At 35.6% G+C, this 25468-nt stretch overlaps 1 protein-coding gene across 1 annotated transcript; it reads left to right on the forward strand.

The window, feature by feature from the left end:
- The first annotated feature begins 1129 nt into the window (after window positions 1-1129).
- LOC131849797 (proton-coupled zinc antiporter SLC30A2-like) lies at window positions 1130-24846 on the forward strand. Its single transcript, XM_059199917.1, has 9 exons — window positions 1130-1410; window positions 15809-15937; window positions 17850-18012; window positions 19857-20048; window positions 21791-21986; window positions 22654-22747; window positions 23419-23659; window positions 24390-24585; window positions 24778-24846. The coding sequence occupies exons 1-8, from the start codon at window positions 1279-1281 to the stop codon at window positions 24542-24544; spliced, it is 1302 nt and encodes a 433-aa protein (XP_059055900.1). The 5' UTR covers window positions 1130-1278; the 3' UTR covers window positions 24545-24585; window positions 24778-24846.
- Window positions 24847-25468: the final 622 nt, after the last annotated feature.

Consider the following 25468-nt stretch of genomic DNA (forward strand, 5'->3'; position numbering starts at 1 on the left):
TGAAGTATGAGTTGTGTTCGTTTCATTTTGCGTTCTTATTTAGTTCTTCTTGAGAGAACTTCGACGACTATTTTTCGTGTTTAGTTCTTCCAATGTACCGATTTAATCGAAAAGAAGAAGTACCACTATTACTTCTCTGATGTCTACAATAATTGCTTTTACTGTAGACCCTAAAATTGTTCTAGTCCACGTAAATCTGCGTCCATTATTATGTGTGTACCACCTACCAAAACTATGGTATGACAAATGTATGAACCATAACCATCTAAACTTGATTGCAGAACTCCCTACACTAGCAAATACTTGCATAAAGCTTACTAGCTTAGCAAAGCACCAAGCGTCAGGCATCAAGTCCAGCCGGCTAAGCATCACGCAACAGGATTTGCCTAGTTCAGTCTCACCTTTTTCAATCACCAAACGACTTACTTTGCAAGTGAAATAATGGTAAAAGGCTTGACATCTACGACGTAAATAAAATTTTTATTAGTCTCTGTAACGGCAACGCGTGAGTGGTATCACGAGTGTCGCATGTCCGTAGTGCTGTTCATGTGCTAAGGTTACCTTCAAGTAGACCATCAGCTTATTTGTCATTGTAATTACATAAAAAAACACATCCCATTTCCTGTAATATAATAAGAATGCGTCCATACATAAAAAATAATAGAATGTACCCTAATGTGTCTTAGAACATCTGTATACTTTTTTTTTGGTTCTGTTTATGCTTTAAAGGAAAGGCAAAGGGAACTGCGCCCATACAGCCAACGTCTGTGTACTTCAATGTCAACATCTGTCAATAATAATGTCAAAATTGACATACTTGTAATCAGTCGTTTTGAAATATAAACTTTTTATTACACTATTGTTTTTCACATTTTTATTTTAAAGTTTAATTAATAAAAATTTAAATCTTTACTACTATGCTTAACTTTTTTAAAGTTAAAAGTAACTATTATATCTATGCATTATTTAATTTATTTCAATTATATCAAATTTCTTACTCAACAAGCGACAAGAAAATATTTAGATTCAGAATCTGAACGCACTCAGTTTAGTTCCTTTTCGCTTATCGAGAAAATATTTTATCTCGTCTCGTCTCGTTTTATTTACCGTTCTAGTGATATCACACAAACTCCTATTGTATATATAATTATGATATAACGCTGATATATGTATTTACATATTGAACTTGCGAGTATCTGGCAGTTTTTGTGACTTCGCAGTTATGTGCTGTGTAGTGAGAAAATTTTAATTTTCGCGAGTGCTAGTCTAGGCGCCAGAATGTCTGATGAACTTGAAGCCAGAATGTGGGATGATGGAGGCTCCAGGTACGAGTCTAGGAGTCGGGGCGCGTATTTCGAGTCAGCTTTTGCATCTTCAGAACATTTAGACAGAGCTCCTTTGTTATCTGAGGTAAGTAATTCATATTTTCTTATGAACTATTTTAATTAATTTATTGACTTAAATTAGGTAGATAAATCTGTGTTTTTATTTGGTAATTTTGTTAATATTAATTTATGTCAAATTACTTGCTGTTATATATAAAAATAAATTATTTTTTGTCCACTTACATGTTAGGTAACAAAATTTATAATATAAATTATAATATTATGGTCTATTTTTTATTGATACGGCCCTTTTATTGTAACAAAAATTATATATATATGTATAATCAACTTCTGAAGAGGAGCTAAAAATATCAACTAAACAGTAAAAGACACTCAAATCTATAGTACATAGATCAATTAAATTCTCTATTTCTGACACAAGAATTTATTAAAGGAAAAATGACAATTTTATTATTATATTGCCTTGTATCTTTCTAGAATCCTATAGAAATACAAGGAAGTTTTATAAAAGAATATTTATTTAATTATACTTCAAATTATATGATCTATGCCTGCTTGTATCTGTTACTGACAGCTTGTCTACCATTCTTTAAACTTTGTATTTTTGATATCTGTTTTTTATATATCACTTTTGACTGTAGTTATCTCTTCTCTGTGAGCCCTTTTGGGAAAGGTACATGTTTATAACTATTATTTGATTATTAATAAAATAGTAGTTGTGTTCGCTCCAGTCATAGTATCTTTCTACAATTGTATGGAAATATGAGTAAATTTTATAAAGCAATAGTAGAAATACAAACAACAATTTACACATTAAGAAACAGAGTCAATGTTGGCCACAAGTCAGCATATATGGTTATTTAATTAGACTACAAATTATAGCATCCATGCTGTTTGTACTTCAGTCTATGTATCAGACCACAGGTAATAATGTTACGTTAGAATATTACCTTAATTCATACTTTTTAAGGTGTTATTATTAAATAGTCAAGTTCAAATTCAATTTAAATTAAATAACAATTATTTATGTAGGACATTTTAGCCGCTTATGAACATAAATTTTTTTATATTATAATTTTATTTCCCTACCATCCAGTTATAGTTGTAGTTGTAGTATATCTCTATCCAATTGAGAAAACTGGCAAGAGACTCAATTGAATTACTTTTTTTTTTAAAAGCCAGTTAATTTACAATGTATGTATATTTATATAGGTGTCTATGTCTAACATTAAATGAAGATCCCGTGCATGAAGAACTAAGTACACTCACACACACTCATTAATAGTTATAATTTATCTAAATTAATATTATAAATGTAACGTTTGTTTCTTTGTACATATTGATCTAAGGGGCTAACAATTCGGATGGAAAATTTTGGGTTGAATTACCCATTTATCAAGAAAAGCTATAGGCTATATAACATTACACTACAACCAATAGGAGTGGAGCATCTATGAAAAATGTTATAGTATTAGGGAAAATATATTTTTTACAAGAATATCCATTGTCTTAGTTGATGCAGAGGAAGTTGTGTGGGTGGGTTACTTATTTATAAGTCTAAGAGCAAACTACAGCTAATATCTATATAATAAAATCTATATAGATAAACAAGTTTCAGAGCATATTAGTTGATAGTATGTAGTTGAACATCTGTATTTTTCCAAATCACTATATATATAACTATGATAAAATTTATCATAATTTACTATACCAATATTATTGTTGCTGGCAGCTTGCTCCTTATTCTTTTTATAATTACTATTTATATTATTTTGTTACCCTTTTTTTGTATGTCATTTTGTACTTTATTCAGAGCCCTCTTGAGTTAAATGTGTACACAACTGATAGGAATATTTTTTTCCTAAATATAATAATTAGAAAACAACCATACCAATCCAAATACATATACTCCCAAATAGTAATGTTTGTACCATGCTAGGAATTGAACCCAATACCTTTAGAAGTAAAGTGAAGTGCTAAACTGATACAATACAAACACTTATATTTCCGAATACTAATGTTTGTACCATACTAGGAATTGAACCTGAGACCTTCGGAATTAAGGCAATGTGTTTAACCACTACATTACTGAGACCATCAGAATATATTTAAATCTTATTGTAAGAAAAATTTGATATATATTCCTTCACTTAAGTATTTGGTGCCATTATAACTGTTTTGTTTGTAGACTGATTGGAAAAAAATAACAGAGAATTTTAAGTGAAGATTTCCAGGATACATTAGTTATAGAGACAGACAAATAAACAAAACTTCTAACAATAATTATTTTGGGTTCTATTATGTTTGTAAATAAAGGCATCCAATAATTATAAAATTTTATTCTCATATATCATATATGTACAGACATATATATATATATATATATGTATATATATATACAGGGATCAGTTATATTTTATTATATACTACCTGTATACGCGATTTCGTCCATGTGGAATTTGACTTTTTTTGTCAAATTTTTTTTTTAAATAAAAGTAGCCTAAGATACTTATTATTATATCAGCTACCTGCCAAAAAATCCCATCAAAATCGGTCCAGCCTTTTCAGAAATGATTAAAAATGTTATTTTAGTGTATATACCGTATTTATATTAATATGCACGTAGTAAAAAACTACTATTGTTATTTCAATATTACAAACATCATCATCTGCTTCTTCCTTATCCCATTTATTTGTGGTCGGCGTAATATGTTTCTCTCTTCCATTCATCCTGTTCGCAGTCATCACGTTATTTACGGCATTTACGTTACACGGCCTTCCTCTGCCCTTATAACCATCCACATTCATATGTAAAACCTTCCTTAAAATATTATCCTTATTCCTACGCATTACATGTCCATACCATGATAGACGATTACTCTTCAACCTCTCTGACACCGGTGCCACTTTCATACTTCCTTTTATTTCATATATCCACGTTCTTTCAATATTACAAGCAGACACTCCAATATTATTTATATGTATAAATATTGAATTATGCATATATTCATTGCTTTTGAAATAGAACTCGGTAACATAACATACATATAATATCGTGCATTGTAAATAAATTAGACCAGTTGTTATCGCGTCGAAATTTTATGGTGGCCTGCAAATTATGTTGATAAAATTATTACATTTGTATGGTTGTATGTACATATACAACAATATTTTTATAATGGTGATAATAGAATGGTACAGTGGCGCAACCGTCTGCGCTAACGGTATACCCTAGTGGGGCACCAGAGGCTGATGAAAAGATGAGTATGAGGTCAGGTCATTCAGCGCATCTTGGACTATACACTAGGAATTAACTATGGTTACCATGGGGTTAAGGGGATGGTAGTATTGTGGACTGATCTTATTGCTAGCAATTTACCATGTCAGGTTGACCTCCCGCGGTTCCCCCTGGAAACCATCGTGATAAATTCTTCGTAAATTTATCACGATGGGCTAACTGATGCGGTCAAACGCTCTCAAATATTAATATTAAAAAAAAACTCTCCTGACCTTATGTTCATCTCATTATCCTCCACTGCTGCTCGGCGTAAACCGTTAGCGCAGGTGGGAACACCATTTCATTATCATCCATAAAAAAAAGTTTGGTTACTAAGAGGGACCGCGTGGAGATGAACCTGACACGACATTGCTAGGAATGGAGTCACTATTCCCCATTACTAACAATCCCCTCTCCCCCAATGCAAATTACTGATCGGCTTTTGATGAAACTTTACAGTAATATAGCTTATACATTAGAATAACATATAGGCTATAAATTTCTATTGATAAAGTGATGGACTTGAGATAGATTACATATACAGTTGCATCTGCACCACCTCGCACCCACATACCTTCCTCCCGCGTACACATAAAACTGTGAACTTAAGATTGTGGAATGAACTACCTGCCGAGGTTTTCACGAGAGACTACAGCATGGGGTTTTTCAAGAAGGGTATATTAAGGTTTCTTAAAGGTCGGCAACGCGCACGTGATACCTCTGGTGTTCCAGGCGTCCATAGACTACGGTAACCGTTTACCATAACATGGGCCGTATGCTTGTTTGCCACCTACGTGGTATAAAAAAAAACGTGCATTCACCTTCAATCGATTATCATCAATTAAAAAAAAATCAAAAAGAGAACAGTCATTAAAAACAGGTAGGTATATTTGAACCGTAATCATTGTCAATTGTAACGCGAGATAAAGTGAAATTGTCGAGCAATATCAATATACTATTTAGTGGTAGGTGGTAGATAACTTGTTATCTAGAGTACACTCAAGGATTTCAACCATGTTATACAATTTACTACGTACTCGATTTAGAAAAGAGTGAGCGCGACCGCGCGCTTACGTCTGACGGCTGATCTGATTATGACGGAATTTTCAGTCGCTGATAGTTAATGTTTTAAGCCGTAAGTTAGGTTACTCTTCTATCTTACTTCAATTAGATAGTTGTATTTTTAAGTATTGAAATTGGGGATGGGATAAATAAACATCTATATCTATGCTATGCTATTCATCAACAAGCTCTTACCGGTGACTTTGTCTGCGAAATGTCTAAAATGAAAATAGCCTAATTTACTCCTTATGAATATGAAAAGGAGATTGTTAGTAATGTGGACTGGTGTTGTTGACCCCATTGCTAGCAATGTACAAGTTGACCTCCACGCGGTTCCTTCTGGAAATTCTGGTGAATTTGTTACGATGGGATAATTGACCTGCGTTCATGGTCACCCTCCTTCATCCTCCAAGGTGCCCTGCTAGCGTATACCGGCAGCACAGGCGGGCACCATTCCATTATCACCAATTGAAAAAACCTTACTCCTTATAACATTAGCTATCTGCGAGTGAAAATTCCGTCACAATCACATTAGCCGTTTCAGAGATTTTTTTAGACAATTATGGTGGCTATTTGTCATACGGCTCATCTGATGGTAAACGATTACCGTACCTATGGACACCTGAATCATCAGGGATGTAACGAGCTTGTTACTAAGCCTTAGCAAGAACAAATAGACAGCCACACAAACATTTTTGAAATATTTTCTGACATATACAATTTCGTATGCATTTAGTAAAAAGCTGTTAATTAGAAATAACAAATAGACATTTCATTTTATTTACTTGTATAGATAGGAAAAATCTTGTACAACGTACTTCACAACGATGCCTAATCGGCGCATTCAATCTATGAAATTAATTCTTTGACCCATCATCAGAAATATTAATGCAGGTAGAAAAAACAAAATATGTTACTAATATTATTTTCCCAAGTTTGACCCCAATATACCGTCTTTGTCTTTAAAGAAATTTCCTCGAATCAACCCAATGATTTCTTGCTCCGTTGACTCTTCAACGGGCCACCGCGCGGTTTATATACAAATTTAGGTCTTATATCTCTTTACACATGACTTATTCTACTACCCTACATAAGAAAATAAAAATAAACATACACGTTTAATATTAAACCGCATTAACTCCGTAATTGCGTATTGTAGGTTATCAACTCTAATGTATTTATCTTTAAAGTTGATTTTACCTAGTTTCTAATTTGAGTTAAGCCAGTTTAGTAATAAGTGGGCGATGTTACCTATTAAACAAGGGAGTTAATGTGAAAATGTTAGTGAGTGGGCAGTAATGTTAAAGGAAGAATCTAAGTGAGGAATTATATAACTTGAAACGTGGCCAATATGAGAGTTAATGTGAGTAATTTGAACAGACTAGCTTTTTTTTCGGACTACTCTAATGCTGTTGGCCGCAGCTGGCCTTTACAGCTTCACCGGACGATAGGATGCGAGTGTAAATGGCACTCCAAACCCGCGGAAGGACTTATGGAGCTGAAGGCCAACTTCCGCAAGACGGATACGACTTTAGTCTGAGGACACCGCTAGGGGTTCGAACCTCGGTTCAGGCTGTCTTCGACCCTCGTTTGGCTTGGACCGGGGATCGATCGGATACTTTACTTAATAGTAGTAATATGTCATTAATTTCTAATGGATGTTAATGGAATTATGCACCCGTCTGCGCTAACGGTTTACGCTGGCGGGGCACCAGTAGAGATATGAGAGGATGATAAGTTGACATGAGGTCAGGTCAGTTAGCCCATCGTGGAAATTTCGGGAATAAATATAAATACTGCTTATGGGGACTGGTCTTTTATGGTTACGGCCCATGATTAAAATATTTCCTTTTGACAAAATTGCAATATCATATGCTGGTGAACCAGGAATTTATCATGGTGGTTTCCAGAAAGAACCACGTGAAGATCAACCTGTTATTGTATCATAAGTCTACATTACTAACAATCTTCTTTTCCCATTTATAACCGATTTCGTCGACACTTTAATATGTTTGAGCGTTGATGACTGGCTCACCCGTTATACTCGTGAACAGACGCTGCTTGTAGGGACTGGTCTGCTCTGAAGACTATGACTGATTTATTTTGTTACTCAATTAGTTATTATTTATATTATTTATTTACTATTGTCAATCCTTCACAGAATCTAAAAATGTTATGTTAAACAACATTTAATTTAAAACAGCTGACAAATCTTATCTTAAAACATTATAAACGCGAAAGTTTGTGAGTATAGATGTTTGTTAGTCTTTCACGCAAAAACTACTGAATTATTATGATGAAACTTTACAGTAATATAGCTTATGCGTCAGAATAGCATAGCAGGTGAAATCGCGGGCACAGCTAGTGAGTAATAATGACCTACAACAAAACTATCATTACCATTATAAATGTTTCCTTACTTAAACGTAAAATTTATTTTGGTTATTTAATTTATTTATTATTCATTACATACGAAAGATATTAAATTTAATATAAAAATATAATATAATATAAATTGTCTGTATGGTCACGGCACTGATGATGGTAATCTGCCAGGGTAGCGCCGATACACCACCTCCTTCGGCCAGTACTCCTCCTTTGGCTATCCATGGGACACAGTTTAGACACAGCAATGCTTAGTAGATAGATAGTAATATTGAATTTGTCTCACTAGACATTATGAAATGCAATTATTATTTTGATGTATCTGGGTAACTGTGTCCCATACCACTCATAATGAATATAAATTTATTTTTGTTATTTTATTTATTTATTTAATTATTATGGATCGACGATCTGGTCAAGATCGCTGGAAGGCATTGGATTCGAGCAGCGCAGGATCGATCGTCGCGGAGATCTTTGGGGGAGGCCTATGTCCACCAGTGGACGTCTTCCGGGCTGCGATGATGATGATGATTTATTTAATTCAAGCTTATTTATTCTTGCATAATTGTGACAATGAGATTGTTTATTACGAAATTTAACATTCTTTTTTTTTAGCATAGTGGACAAACGAGCTTGCAGCTCGTAAGCCAGCTCGTAGCCAGACGGTAAATAATTAACAGTGCTCAGGAGCACCCGAAATACCAAAGGAATTAAAAGTGCGTTGCGACCTTTGAAGAAGGAATAAGCTCTTTTCATAAAAGTTTCAATATCGTGTCGGTTCGGATATACCATTCCTTGTGATTTCACAATATGGTCGTGCATGGCAAAAAAATTCTTAAAAAGCAAAATTGCATTCCATATTACAAATACCTTACAGACTAACATACATATGAAAGATAATATAATATAAATTGTCTGTGTGGTCACGGCACTGATGATGATAATCTGCCACGGTAGCGCAGATAGACCACCCTCTTCGGCCAGTAGTCCTCCTTTGAAGGTGGGCAGCATGTTGGTGGGGACCCGGGCAACTAACGCCTTGAAACTCGCGTTGTAACTCGATTACATAGGCATATATAATATGTTGATTTATTTTTTGTAACTAAGTTTCGTTCGGGTCCTGTAAATTTATGGGTACTCTGCTATATTCGACCCCTATAACTTTGATGTAAGGTCGTAAGTAATGGGTTAAACGTGAATGTATGTGAAATTTCAGTTTTATCAGGTCACAATAAAAATTCTTAGATCATTTTATCTTATTCATTTGTATTGGTAACAGTAGTTGGTGTTTTTAATGTTTGCAGCAGGTTCGATTCCCTCACCCGGTGCAGTTGTATTAATGAGTAGTATTATTTTTATTGGTGTGGGTGTTTTCTATGTATATTATGTATGTATTTAAGTATTGATATCAGTTGTCTAGTATCCACACAAGCTCTGTTAGCTCGGGACTAGATGACGATGTGTATTGTTCTACGTTTTTATTATTATTATTGTTATTAATGAACTAGCTGTACTTAATTTTATTTTTTAAATTAAAAGTAACCTACGTTACTCCTTATTACATCAGCTACCTACCAAAAAAATCCCATCAAAATAGGTCCAGCCATTTCAGAGATTAGCCGGAACAAACAGCCAGACAAAAATTGTAAAAAGTGTTATTTTGGTATATGTACCGTATTTATATTCATATGCATGTCATAGGCCTAGGTTTGTCATATGTTTTGTTCAATTTGCAGTGTCCTGTGAGGGCTCTAGTCATCATGCATATGTTGTTTTTACTCAATAGCAATAGTCTATTGGAGTATTTACTCGAGTAGGCCGATATTAGGGCTTTTTAATGTACCCATCCTGGCATTTTCTGCCAACGTGACTGTAGCGGGAACACAACGGCTATTTTATTGAAAATCAGAATAATAGTGATAAAAGTGTATATTTCGCAAAAGGGCTCACAGCGAAGAAATAAAAACAGTAAAAGTGACATATAAAAAACAGATCTAAAAAATACAATGTTTATACAAAGAATGGTGGACAAGCTGCCAGCAACATCCAGTGATTCAGTGCTTCTCTAATATATACATAATGACGTAATTATACATTTTTGTCGATTCCATTCTGTAAACTAGAATCATCTTTTTTATTTTCCGTAATAAAATTAGCATACAGTCGTGAATTTCCTGTCGTTGATCATGGGCGGCGGTAATCACATACCATCAGGTGAGCCGCAAGCTCGTTTGTTGTCTATGCTATAAAAAAGAGCTCATAAATAATATTATCATGGTAAATATACCGCAAATAATGTATATTTCGACACTTGTATCCCGAGCCGTAAAACATCTATAACTATCTATATCTATCTATCTATATCTCCCAAATTTTAATTTTAATGACTGTATATTATTATAAACATGTTCCACTATTGTTTGAAAAAAATACGAGCTGAGTTTCTTGTCAGTTCTTCTCATCTCGATATCATTCCGAACTGACGGTAGATTTGACATATCATAAGAGTCTGTAATAGACCTACATGAATAAAGATATTTTGAATTTGAATTTAATTTGAATTTGAATATATATAAAAATTAATTGCTGTTCGTTAGTCTCGTTAAACTCGAGAACGGTTGAACCGATTTGGCTAATTTTAGTCTTGAAATATTCGTGAAAATCCAGGGAAGGTTTAAACAGTGATAAAATATGAAGAAATTGAATTTTATTTTCCCATACGAACTAGAACCCCTACTATAGATCCCCCGTCCAATTCAAACGGGGATCGATATTACGGCCTGAGCCGAGGTTCGAACCCCTAGTGGTGCCCTCAGACTAAAGTCGTATCCGTCAGGCGGGAGTTGGTCATCAGTCGCTTCATAAATCCTTCCACGTTTGGAGTGCCATCTGCACTCATCCCCTATCGTCCGGTGAAGTTGTAAAGGCCAGCTGCGGCCAACAGCATTAGAGTAGTCCGAAAAAAAAAGAAACTAGAACAAATAGGGTGCGTTCAGAAATTTCTTGCGTAACTAAACTTCAAAACTTTAACTCTGAGGCGGAACTGAGTTCGCGTGGTACCAAATAAAAATAAAATGTATATTTTCGTTACCCAATTACACTGTGAAATTTAGAATACCAGTAATTTTTTTTTAATGGACGATAATGGAGTGGTAACCTGGCCTGTGCTGACCGTATACGCTGGCGGGGCATCAGAGGAGGATGATAAAATGAGCATGAGGTCGGGTCAGTTAACCCATCGTGACAAATTTACCATAAGTTTATCAATATAGTTTCTAGGCCCTTGAAACTATAGTGATAAACTCCTGGTAAATTCGTGGATCCCCTAGATTCTAGAGGGAGCCACGTAGAGGTCAACCTGACATGGTACATTGCTAGCATGCTAGCATGTGGTTATTAATCTACAGTACTAACAATCCCTTTCCCTCTCGTGAATTCATATTCTAGTTTAACATATACAATATTTTATATTTCTCGCTTCTTAAGTTCATATTGTATATATTACTGAGATAGTGCCTAGTTCAGTTCCTGGCTCACACAATCACAAATTGTTTATGAAATTTATGTAAGACTTTTACATGAATGTGGCTTAATAAAATTTATTATATATATTCGTCTGAAACATTTATAATTTTATTTCGCCCAATTTGCATAATATCCTTTTACCGCATAGCCTATATATTATTCTGATGTATAAGCTATATTACTGTAAAGTTTCATTAAAATCCGTTCAATAGTTTTTGCGTGAAAGAATAACAAACAATATATATAGCATGTCCATCCATACTCGCAGACTTTCGCGTTTATAATATTAACTAGCTTTTACCCGCGCCTTCGCTCTCATAACTTCATTACTGGCTGTTACGTGGCGCTGATTTATAATTGATTTATAACTTCGTTACTGGCTGCTAAAGGGCTCTGGAGTAGTAAAATGTTGATATTTTATTTTTATGTTTTTTATAAAAATATATTTGTGTTTTTTTTATAAAAAGTATTCTATGTTCATTGTAATACCTCCAAGAACATGTGTACAAAATTTCATAATGATCGGCTCAATAGTTTTTGCGTAAAAGCGTAACAAACATCCTTACATTACATTCATCATTTATATCATTTATGATATTAGTCTAAACGGATAAGATTATATTCTATCAATTTTTTATATTTTACATCGTTTATACTTCTACGTTTATTTGCAGTCGGTTCATTTTTATATATGTAGATGATATTAGTAAGGATAAGATTATTATCACCCTTTATACCGTTTATTTGCAGTCGGTTCAAAAGAGCTTTTCCCCGTCAGACGTTGCCTTGAATGTGTCATGGCCAGGAAACAAAGATCCATTTGCCGACTGCCCTCACAAAGGGGAAATGGGAGCAATTCGTTCAAGTATACTGCCATGCTATTGGCCCGACGTGTAATTTATTGCTTATTTCCAACGAGATCACTATATTATGTAATAAACTAGCTAATCGCCCCAGCTTCATACGGGTGTATATCTATACTTATTAATATTATAAAGCTAAAGAGTTTGTATAAACGTGCTAATCTTAGGAATTACTGATTCGAATTGAAAAAATATTTTAGTGTTGGATAGTCCATTTGTCGAAAGAGGCTTTAATAATAATAATAATAATCTCAGGACAATTCACACAGCTCCATCTAGACCCAAGTTAAGCTAGCTAATGCTTGTGTTATGGGTACTAGATAACTGATACAAATACATAGATATTTTTTTCGTAAATAAATACATATTATTCATAGAAAACACCCAGACTGATACAAGCAATCATACTCATGAATACCGTTTGTGCCGTGCAAGGAATCGAACCCGCGACCATCGCAGTCAGGCGATGTGACCACCGAGGCCGTTTAAGCTATATAACATTACGCTACGACTAATAGAAGCAAAGCATTAGTGAAAAATGTTGCAAAAACTGGGAAAATTATTCATATTTGAGGGCTTCCAAAGATACTCGTGATAGTGTTTTTGATAACCACGCGAAGGAAGTCGCGGGCACAGCTAGTATATATATTTTTTTATAGATGATTATGGAATGGTGCACCCGTCTGCGCTAACGGTTTACGCTGGCGGGGCCCCAGTGGAGGATGATAAGATGAACATGAGGTCAGGTCAGTTAGCCCATCGTGACAAATTCACCAGGAATTTATCACGATGGTTTCCAGGGAGATCCGCGTGGAGGTCAACCTGACATGGTACATTGATAGTAATATGGTCATGGGTTATGAGTCCATATTACTAACAATTCTCTTCCCCCCACAGCTAGTATATTATATATATGAATCTTCCTATTATTATTCCGATATTCGCTCTATCTATTGCTAAAAACTGTATTAAAATCCGTTGTGTAGTTTAAAAGATCTAAGCGAACAGACAGTGGATGCAATGTGAGTTCTTTTCCACCCAGTATCCTACTGCTACTGTGACACAGTGGAAGCTTTACTTATACGTGATAGAATCTTACTAATATTATAAACGTGGAATTTTGAGAGTGTGTATGGATGTTTGTTACTCTTTCACGCAAAAACTACTAAATGGATTTTAACGAAACTGAACAGTAATATAGCTTGTACATCATAACATATAGGCTATAAATTTCACGCGTGTAATCGCGAGCACAGTTAGTTATATATATTTTTAGTCAAGTATAGTCTAGTTTCAAGGGCCCGATTTTAAAGAATGTTATTTTATTTTGTCCGGATACATAGGAAGTTTCACGATATATTATATTGCAATTTCATTCGATTTTAGTAACATAACAAATTCGATAACATTTATTTCTCATCAATCATCCATTTCGCTATTTGTCTCAATAGAAAGACAAATGTCACAGCGATGCCTTATTCAATACAAAAAACGGTTTGGTACGGCAAACTGATGAAATATCTCTTTACCACTTACTGTATAGCAAAGTAGAATTTATTATACATTTTATAGAAATAGAAATAGAAATAATCTTTATTCAAATAAACTCATTACAAGCACTTTTGAGTAGTCATATTTTGATTCTACCACTCATTCGGAATGCAGATTCATCACAAGAAGAATGAGCAAGAAACTTGTGGATTATATATTCTTTATTGCACTTTTAAATACAGTTCTTAACTTAAACATATACAGAGTGAGCAAAGGTGGACTTATCTCTAAGAGAGATCTCTACCAGTCAACCCAACAGTGTGGCAAAGCTAGTGGTGAGATAGGTAACACCTGTGCAATTAAAACTATTATGTTAAAATCTCCATAGGTTGTTAAAATAAAATATTTAAAATTCAACATTAAATAAAGTTCTAATTATATTATAATTATAATAAAATATAGAGTAATAAATAAAATAAACATTAATAAAAGTTATATATGACCAATATAATCTTTTTCTTCTCTATTTTGAAATCTATTAAAATGTTTTTGTTTATGGGTATAAATCCAATAGCGGTCGAAATTTGATCACTAATTGGGAAGGTCATAACGCTTCCCTTAACCGCGATCAGATTTCCGCACTGATTATTTGTGGTCTCACACATGCTAAAGGTAGTGGAATTATACCAAATAATAAATTCATTATGTAATCATTACATAGTATAAAACAAAGTCTCTGTTACTGTCTGTCCGTCCCAATGTATGTTTAAATCTGCACAACTACGCAACGGATTTTGAATCGTTTTTTTTTAACAGATAGAGTGATTCAAGAGGGAGGTTTAATGGTTAATACATTACACCCGTGCGAAGCCGGGGTGTGTAGCTAGTACATAAATTAATTTCTAAAAGTTTTAGTTAATTACTTCCAGCTTCGTAGTTCTGGAAGAGTATTGCATACACTTCTCATGAAATATATCCAGATTTGGTAATATAGCAGTTGTCTTATTGTAATTGCGACATATCCAGCATTACATTAATCAAAAACACACGTCCTGTATAAACCATGTATTCATAAATACACAAGCGTGCGAAAAATATAAGCCAGTCTTTGTTCAACCGGCAAAATTCCTAAATCACAATCGAGGGAAACTGTCAACCCACCGCCGCGCTGCGAGACATTAATCAGACCTTCTCACGAAATCTTCGATAAGTCCATTCTTATATTAAAGCTACAAAAAGATTTCTACGTCCTTTACCGTTGTGTTTGTTCTCCGCTTACTGTTGCTACGAGGAAAATGGTCGTACGGATCAACCGTACGGGTTTTTGCGAGTCGGCATTTAAGTATTTTTTTCATTCCAAAGTATACTGATGATGCTAATAGACGATAGAGAAAAAAATATTGAATTAGATACATGTATTGAATTGAAGGAGTTTCATGTTTGAGAGACCTAGTTTTAGGTCGTTATGCATCAGCTTACAAGCCCTACAAAAAACAAAAAAGAATGAACATGAAGTGAAAAAGTGATAGCACGGGCGGGTCATGCATTTATGATAATGTTAAAGTAGAAGGGTGAGCTATCTTTAAAATTAAATAGCAGATGATACCGCGGGGCACAGCTAGTAAGTTGTATTACTAGGACGACGCAACAGTTTCCAAGACCTTTTTTCATTTATATTATCGTCATAAGTCTGTTAAAATATGTATATGTCAAATAGTCGAATCAGTATTCGTAACCAGAACAGAGTAGTCCCCACAAGCAGCACCCGTTCACGATTATGACGGATAAGCCAGCCATCATTACACACAACCATATATCATATTGATTGACAACTGTGTAATACTGATTTGCAATTACAGGAGACGTACACGGACGTGCCAGTGTCTCCGGCACCTGAGGCCGAGCATTGCCATTGGAAGCCGCAAGCGGAGCCTCCCAGCGCGATACCTCAACTGCTGATCGCTCTAGTCCTCTGTGGATTCTTTATGGTTAGTTTGTTTTTGGTTACCAGATGAAAAAACATGGAGGTCCACCTGACATTGTACATTGCTGGCAGTGGGGTTATTAGTGGTGATCAATCGAGTCATAACGCGAGTTTCAAGGAGTTTGTGGTCAGAGTTCCCAGTAGTTCCCACATCTAACCACTTTATTGAAGGAGGACTACTGTTCGAAGGGTGTGGTGTATCGGCGCTACCGTGGCAGATTACCATCATCGGTGCCGTGATCACACAGACAATTTATAGTTCTTTTCTTATAATTATATTGTATATGCATGTTAGTCTGTAAGGTATTTATATGGGCCATTAGCTGCCTGATTTAAATAAATAAATAAAAATAAAAAATAAATTACTAAAACCAAACAAATCAAATCAAAAATTATTTATTCATGTAGGATTATTCATTTTAGCCGATTATGAATGTCAAGTTTTTGTTTTAATTACATATGCGCTGTACAGCGCTGTACAGCATTCGTTTAAGAAGTTAATTTGTTTTTAGTTTCTTTAAGTAAACTATTATTTTTTTAATAATACGTGAAGCAAAAACATTGTACCCTTTTTTACGAAAATAGTGCAGGAGGATGAAATAAATTTCGCACACTTATCCTTACTTCATTATATAGTATAAAACAAAGTCTCTGTCGCTGTCTATCCCTATGTATGCTTACATCTTTAAAACTCAGCAACGGATTTTGAAGCGGGTTTTTTTAATAGGTGCAGTGATTCTAGAGGAAGGTTTATTTATATAATACATGTACACCCGGGTGAAACCGGGGCGAGTAGCCAGTAAAGTATAAAATTGTTTATATCAATGTATTGTTACCTAGTTTTCGCCGTGTAGCTTGCCAAAAATGTCCACGATCCTTGCGTCGTTTCTATTGACGTTTTCTATATTTGGCACCAATGCTAACTTGCACATTACATTGTACGTTTTCGATGCTGAAACACGGCCCAGTTGTTTACCCGACTAACCAAAGAATATTCTTTATTTTTTTACATATTTCTTTTATGGTTTGGCATTCAAATTATATGCAACCCTAAAATGTTCACTCTTCTACCCTTAACCTAAGTACACCCTAACCCTTATGCTTTAACAGCGATATTAATTTATATGGCAAAACAACGTTTGCCCGGACAGCTAGTGTTATTAATATTATAAACGCAAAAGTTTGTTAGTATGGATGGATGGATGTTTGTTACACTTTCACGCAAAAACAACTGAACGGATTTTTATGAAAGACTACTGTAATATAGGCAGAATAACACATAGGCTGTAATTTAAAAATATATTATGTAAATTGAGCGAAATATAATGCTAAATGTCAAGTAAGTGTATATATAATATACTTAAGTAGACTTAGAAGAAAGTCATCTCAGCAGATATCACTTCCCAGTGAATATGTCATCGACAATTGGCATCAGATGGGCCGTCAGGCTGTAAGCCATACCAGTTATAAAATGTATGTAGCTGATTGGTGCCATCAGATGGGCCGTCAGGCTGTAAGCCATACCAGTTATAAAATGTATGAAGATGGCTGAAGATGGAAACTCATCTCAGCAGATACCGCTTCTCAGTGAATATGTCATCGACAATTGGCATCAGATGGGCCGTCAGGTTGTAAGCCATACCAATTATTATAAAATGTATGTAGCTGATTGGTGCCATCAGATGGGATGTCAGGCTGTAAGCCATACCAGTTATAAAATGTATGAAGATGGCTGAAGATGGAAACTCATCTCAGCAGATACCGCTTCCCAGTGAATATGTCATCGACAATAGCCAACTGGTGGGCATCACTTATAAAATTTACTTATGTAGCTGACACTTGATGGTAATTCAAGTGAGCCATCAGATTGTAGGTCATTCCTAAATATTATATAAAAATGATGTTTTCTATTACAGATATGCGAACTTATTGGTGGGTACTTAGCCGGTAGTCTGTCGGTGATGTGTGATGCTGCACACATGCTCAGTGATTGCGGCGGGTTTGCACTTGCCCTCCTCGCGTTCCACTGCGCCAAACGACCGCCGGATGTACACATGTCTTATGGATACAAGCGTGCAGGTTTGTAATTTTATATTGACAGCCTCTATCAGTTAAACAATGTATGTAGGCTGCCATTGCCATCGATAATTGCCATCAGGTGGGCCGCCAATTTGAAGCCATAGCAGTTATAAGATGTATGTAGCAATCTCTTGCCATCAACAATTGCCATCAGGTTTGTAATATTATATTGACGGCCTCGATGGTCTAGCGGCGACCAATGTAAGTAAAGCGGTGTGCTAAAGCACACCGCTTTACTTACATTGGTCGCTGGTTCAATTCCTCGCACGGTGCAATTTTTATTCATGAGTATGATTGTATCGGTCTGAGCGTTTTCTATGTATATGTATGTGTTTACGAGAAAAAAATTCTATGTATTTGTATCAGTTATCTAAGCTTTAGCTAGCTTAGCTTGGGACTAGATGGCATGATGGCTTCTATAAAAATAGTTTAAAATACTGTCCTGTCAGAATCTTATCAGACACTCTTTGGAGTGCGTCAGACATTATCTAACAGAAAATTCTCGCCTGTATATACCCGCCAGTATATAATCGCCCTAAATTACACGGTTGGCTGAGCACAAGTGTCGGATACCTTCACTTGTATAGTGCTATGTCATTCACGTGTGGAAGAGAATATGGAAATTAAATTCTCAAGTTCTAACATTGGCATAATTATTTAGATGGATCTATTCGGCCTTGGTGGTCTGGTGGATTAGCACACCGCTTTACTTCCCATGGTCGCAGGTTTAATTCCTCGCACGGCACATTCAATTCAATTCAATTCAAAATATCTTTATTCATGTAGATCCATTACAGACTCTTATGATATGTCAAATCTACCGTCAGTTCGGAATGATTTCGAGATGAGAAGAACTGACAAGAAACTCAGCTCGTATTTTTTTCAAATAAATGTTGTACATATTTACAATAATACAGATTCATTTTTAAATTCAAATTTGGGAGAATATAGTGCGCAAACATTTGTATTCATGAGTATGATTGTTTGTATCGGTCTGGGTGTTTTCTTTGTATAATATGTAGGTATTTATGAAAAAAAACTATATATTTGTATCAGTTATCTAGTGCCCATAACACAAGCTTTAGCTAGCTTAACTTGGGTCTAGATGGCGCTGTGTGAATTGTCCTGAGATTATTATTATTATTATTAAAATTTCATTCAATGTTGTATGGATTTCTTTCTTGGAGATGACTTTTTTAAATATTACATTATAGAAGAAAGTAAATATTGATTTATTTAAGGCTAAGTTCAGAGTAATGCTATTAATCAATTAACCATTTAAATTTAGTAAGAATTCAAAATCTATACAACTATAAATATATAAAATTGAAGTGTCTGTTTGTAATATTGAAATAACCCTTTTTACTACATGCATATGAATATAAATACGTTATATACACCAAATATTTTTTTTAGATTTTTTGTCTGTCGGTCTGTTTGTTCCGACTAATCTCTGAAATGGCTAGACCGATTTTGACGGGACTTTTTTTAGCAGGTTGCTCATGTAATAAGGAGTAACTTAGGCTACATTTATTTTAGAACAATTCTTTGATTAGGAAAATAAAGTTAAATTCCACGCGGACGAAGTCGCGGGAAGAGTTAGTTTATCTTATATATAAAATTCTCGTGTCACTTTTCGTTCCCATACTCCTCCGAAACGGCTTGACCGATTCTCATGAAATTTTGTGAGCGTATTGAGTAGGTCTGAGAATCGGCCAACATCTATTTTTCATCCCCCTAAATGTTAGGGGTAGTCCACCCCTAAATTTATTTTTTTATTTTAAGGCAAAACAACGTTTGCCGGGACAGCTAGTAATATATATCTTTATGTCTGTCTGATACAGAGGTGCTGGGCGCGATGGTGTCCGTTCTTCTAATCTGGATCCTGACGGGCGTGTTCGTGTACGTGGCTGCAGTGCGGCTACACACAGACGAGTACAGTATCGAGCCCAACATCATGATGATCGTATCGGGCTGCGGCGTCGTGTTCAACGTTATACTAGCGCTCGTGTTACACGGCTGTGCCTCCGATATAGGTCAGTGTTTAGTTAGTGTTTTAATTTATTTATTTCAGGCTACTAGGCCCATATCAGGGTTGTAAGGGAGCTCCGTAACCGTAACCGAAACTATCGGATATCCGATATAAAAAATATCCGTAACCGTAACCGAAACTATCGGATATCCGATATAAAAAATATCCGAAACTATCGGATATCCGATATAAAAAAATATCCGTAACCGTAACCGAAACTATCGGATATCCGATATAAAAAAATATCTGTAACCGTAACCGAAACTATCGGATATCCGATATAAAAAAATATCCGTAACCGTAACCGAAACTATCGGATATCCGATATGAAAAAATATCCGTAACCGAAACTATCGGATATCCGATATAAAAAATATCCGTAACCGTAACCGACACTATCGGATATCCGATATAAAAATATCCGTAACCGTAACCGAAACTATCGGATATCCGATATAAAAAATATCCGTAACCGTAACCGAAACTATCGGATATCCGATATAAAAAATATCCGTAACCGTAACCGAATCCGAAGTAAAAGTTTCGGATAATATCGGATAGGGGCGAAGCGTAATTGAGACACGTTATGTAACCATTTTATTAGCTATTTGTATTTCACTTTGGAAATTCCTTAAAAAAATTATATCCGTAGCCGAAATTATCTGAATTTAATGGATAATCCGAAATAATTTCATATCCGCATCCGTATCCGGTAGAATAATCATTCCTATATCCAAAACCTATCCGTATCCGAAATTTCATATCCATAACATCCCTGGCCCATATTATAAATATCTTATAGATTAACATACATAATTCAAATTCTAAATATCTTTATTCATGTAGGTCTATTACAGACTCTTATGATATGTCAAATTTACTCTGAAGGTAAATCTACCTTCAGAGTAAATTTGATTCAGATCAGATTGATGAGAAATTTGATTCCTAAGATGTATTCGATGCAGTGGTTATACAGTAAAAGAGAAATATTCAATTTTTTTTTAGGACGATAGAGTAGTCCGAAAAAAATGTTCCGCCTCAGAGTTAATGTTTTGAAGTTTAGTTACGCAAGAAATTTCTGAACGCACCCTATTTTTTCTAGTTTGTTTTTTTTCGGACTACTCTAATGCTGTTGGCCGCAGCTGGCCTTTACAGCTTCACCGGACAATAGTGCGAGTGCAGATGGCACTCCAAACCCGCTGAAAGACTTATGGAGCGGCTGAAGGCCAACTCCCGCCTGACGGATACGACTTTAGTCTGAGGGCACCGCTAGGGGTTCGAACCTTAGCTCAGGCCCTCGTAATACCGATCCCTGATTGAATTGGACGGGGGAGAATTATTCAAATACCGACCTCCATATTTATAGACCGAAGTCAGTGTAGTAGGGAGAGAAGCGGAGGCAACGGTTATCTTATGACAAACAACTTAGTTCGGTCTATAAGTACTAGATGGCGCTATTTATAATATTTGTAATAATCCTTACATTTAATACTTCATTAATATTAAATATTAAGTAATAGTGATTTGATCAATATATACCGAATATAATTAAATTAATTAATTAACAATGAAAATAGTTATTGTATTGAACTTGCGCTATCATATATATATATATATATATATATATATATTTTTATCAGCTCTAGTACTCATAATTCAAGCTCTGCCTACCGTCGGATTAGATGGCGCTGTGTTAATTGTCCAGGGGGTATTATGATTAATTTTTTTTTCTATATTTTTTCACAGCTCACCATCACACGCACGGTGGGGCAGCGTGTCCGCACACGCACGCACACACGCACGACACGGACGCGCCGCGCGTCGGGTTCCGTCTGTTTAGGAGATCGCGCGAACATAAACAGACAAACGGTGCTCTAGTGAATGGAGATTATGGTATGAAGGATCTGTCCAGTGCGGAGGCTAATGTCGGATCTAGAGCCAGGTGGGTTGTTTTTTTAGACCAGCGAGGCCGTCAATTATTGATTCCATATGCACGTTTCCATCATGTTCCAATCATTATTACTTGGTATTAAATAGTTTTAAGAACTATTGTATATATGGAAATAATCTTATATATAAAATTCTCGTGTCACAGTTTTCGTTCCCATACTCCTCGGAAACGGCTTGATCGATTCTCATGAAATTTTGTGAGCGTATTGAGTAGGTCTGAGAATCGGCCAACATCTATTTTTCATCCCCCTAAATGTTAGGGGTAGTCCACCCGTAAATTTTATTTTTTTATTTTTTAGACAATATTTTAGTTTCTATTTTTATATGATACAACATATAAAAATACATACAATCCTAAATTTTCATCCTTCTATCATCAACCCCTATTTTTTTTATAGCGTTATTAATTTATATGGCAAAACAACGTTTGCCGGGACAGCTAGTATCATATAAGCACAGAAACTGTATGTATAAGTGTTGTAGGATATTGTTAAGTTATTTCTTTAGTCAGCCGAGCACCTAACATATCAATTATGTGTAATGATATCCTCTGAACCACATACTGACTTGCATGTCTACTGTGTGGTTCGCCGTAATGTGTATTAAATGTAAAAGTGTTTTATTGCCAATAAAGTTTGTTATTATTATATATTTTATAGGAACATCAACCTACGTGCTGCACTCATCCACGTAATAGGAGATTTGATACAAAGCTGTGGAGTACTGCTAGCTTCTGTGGTCATCAAGTTTTATGTAAGTCTGTCCGTCTACAATGTATTAGAATAGAATAGAATTCAAATATATTTTATTTAAATAAACTTAAAATAAGCACTTTTGAATAGTTATATTTTTTTATTCATTAATTATTTAAAGAAAATAGAAACCTAAACGTATATGGAGGGCATATTCATATATATAAATCTAAATATATATAACTCAAAGGTCAGTGACATAGTGATCTATCAACGCACAGCCCAAACCACTGGATGGATTGGGCTGAAATTTTGCATGCAGGTAGATGTTATGACGTAGGCATCTGCTAAGAAAGGATTTTGATTATTCTACCCCTAAGGGGATGAAACTTTGTTAATTTTAAACCGATCGGGCTGAGACTTTGCATGCTTAAAGCTACTATGAGGTAGGCATCCTCTAAGAAAGTATTTTGATAAATTCCATCCCTAAGGGGATAAATTAACTCGAGCGAAGCCGCGGGCAAAGCTAGTAATCTATAAAAGTATAAGTGTGTGAAATTTCATAATCCTCCGTCTGCGAAATTTTCGTAAAAAAACAACAAATATTTTTGCTTCACCTCTTAAGATATATGTACATGTACAAGCGTTACTACGATAATCCGCGTCAACGTGGAACGGCGTGAGAGCGAAGTGTAGACTGACCGAAGTGACTGAAGAGAACGATGTTCACAGCCGGCGGCGAAGGTGGTGGACCCGGTGTGCACGTTCGTGTTCAGCGTGGTGGTGCTGATGACGTCGGCGCGCGTGGTGCGGGACGCGCTCCGCATGCTGATGCAGGGCGTGCCGCCCGCGCTGCGCTACCGGGACTGCGTCGCCGCCCTCGCCGCGCTGCCCGGCGTCAGGCACGTGCACTCGCTGCACGCCTGGCAGCTCTCCACGCACCACCTCGTGCTCACCGCGCACGTGGCGCTCGGTTAGTACACTACACCACGTGCACTTGCACGTGGCGCTCAGTCAGTACAGTATACGATGTGCACTCGCACGTGGCGCTCGCTCAGTACAGTACACAACGCGCACTCGCAAGTGGCGCCCGGTTAGTACACTACACGACTTGCACTCGCACGTGGCGTTCGGCGTGTTATCCCCTATAGACATGAATAATGCTATGTACATAAAACTAACGAAGTGATGCTCATGACACCATGTACTTTATTATACCTTATAATTTCACTGTCATGTCTCACTCAAACCCAAAAAGAAAGACGTTTCATGAAGAAACAGTCAACACAAATATATCCTGGCATAAAACTGGGCATAATTTCTAACTCAAACAAACACAATGAAACAATTTCCATTGTTTCTAAATGTACGATTATGTATGTACAGTTTTCTTCGGCTTTTTTTATTATAATTATCGGCTATCAAACCCTCCAGGGTTCTCACGCGCCGTTCACAGCTTAATGGCCGCATGACGCCAGCAGTGTGCGATAGAGACGATGCAATGCTTCCTATTCTTTCGCACATACATACCTTCTACACAATTGTAATATTTGTTTTCCTAATTATCGGCTGTCATACACACACCAGTGTTCTCACTCACCGTTCACAGCATAATGGCCGGATTATGTCAGCAGTGTGCGATAGAGACCACATGATGCTTCTTACTCTTTCCCACATATACTACAACGTATCTGTGATGGCAGATGATCTGGCGGATCCTGAGACGGTGCTCCGCGCGTGCCAGCGACTGGCGCGGGTGGAGTTCGCGGTACAGTCGGCGACATTCCAGCTGGAGCGGTACTCGGCCGCCATGTCCTCGTGCCACACGTGTCTCCAGCAGCCGGCCCTCGTGCCCTGACACCTTCACACGCTCTCGCACTAGCTGCCGCTCCGTACAAGGTCAGTGTTGCCAGCAAGTGACGCGTATTTTTTTTTATTTGTCTCTTACAAACAAAAATCATATTTTTCTTTACAATATAATATTTAATATTCAGTTGAAACAAAACAAAACAATTATGTAAACATTGTTTTCTACCACAATTGTTTATGTTATAATAAAAAAAAAATGAATCATAATAATCTCTTTTTCAGGGTGTGATAAGCTACAAAGGAGATATACGGGTCTGACAGATACACATTAGTCTGCAACTGCTGTCACAGTAAAAATAAAAAAAATGGACTGAAATTTGACTGTTCCACCGTGGATTTTAAGGACATAGAGTAAGAATTGTTACTTGGCTTACTGACTATTGAACTATGCTTATTTATTTCACTTAATTATTCGCCCATTTGTAGGTAGTTCGAGAAATGCATAATATATACTATGTTATACGTAATATATAAAAAAGTTAGTATAAATGTATAATATTAAAATGTTCGTTTGTTAATCCATCGCTATTGTAATATATAGCGGGTGTTCATGATAGTTAAATACGTAAATAACATATGAAGAGCTTAAAAAAGCGAACTGTCAAAATAGTCATTTTGACAGTTCGTAATTTATGTACAGTTTTGTCAAGAACCCGGGTAAAAAAAAAGAATCGGGTAAAAGAATGGTGAATTACTTTCTATTATTAATATGTATATATTTAATCATTATAATTTTGATAGTATATTCGTTGGATAGTTATGAAGTAATTCGACCAATTTTGTCTGGTAAATTAAAATGTTTGCTCCCAAAATAGTATAAAAAAAATGAAATGTAGAAAAGAGCTGGTACGATGTTCAAACGCAAAAATTTCCTAGATATTTTACATTCTTATTTTGACATTCCATTAACGAA

This window comes from Achroia grisella, unplaced genomic scaffold, assembly GCF_030625045.1.
Source record: "Achroia grisella isolate CSIRO2021 unplaced genomic scaffold, CSIRO_AGI_Agris_v1 utg660, whole genome shotgun sequence".
Taxonomy (NCBI): Eukaryota; Metazoa; Arthropoda; class Insecta; order Lepidoptera; family Pyralidae; genus Achroia; species Achroia grisella.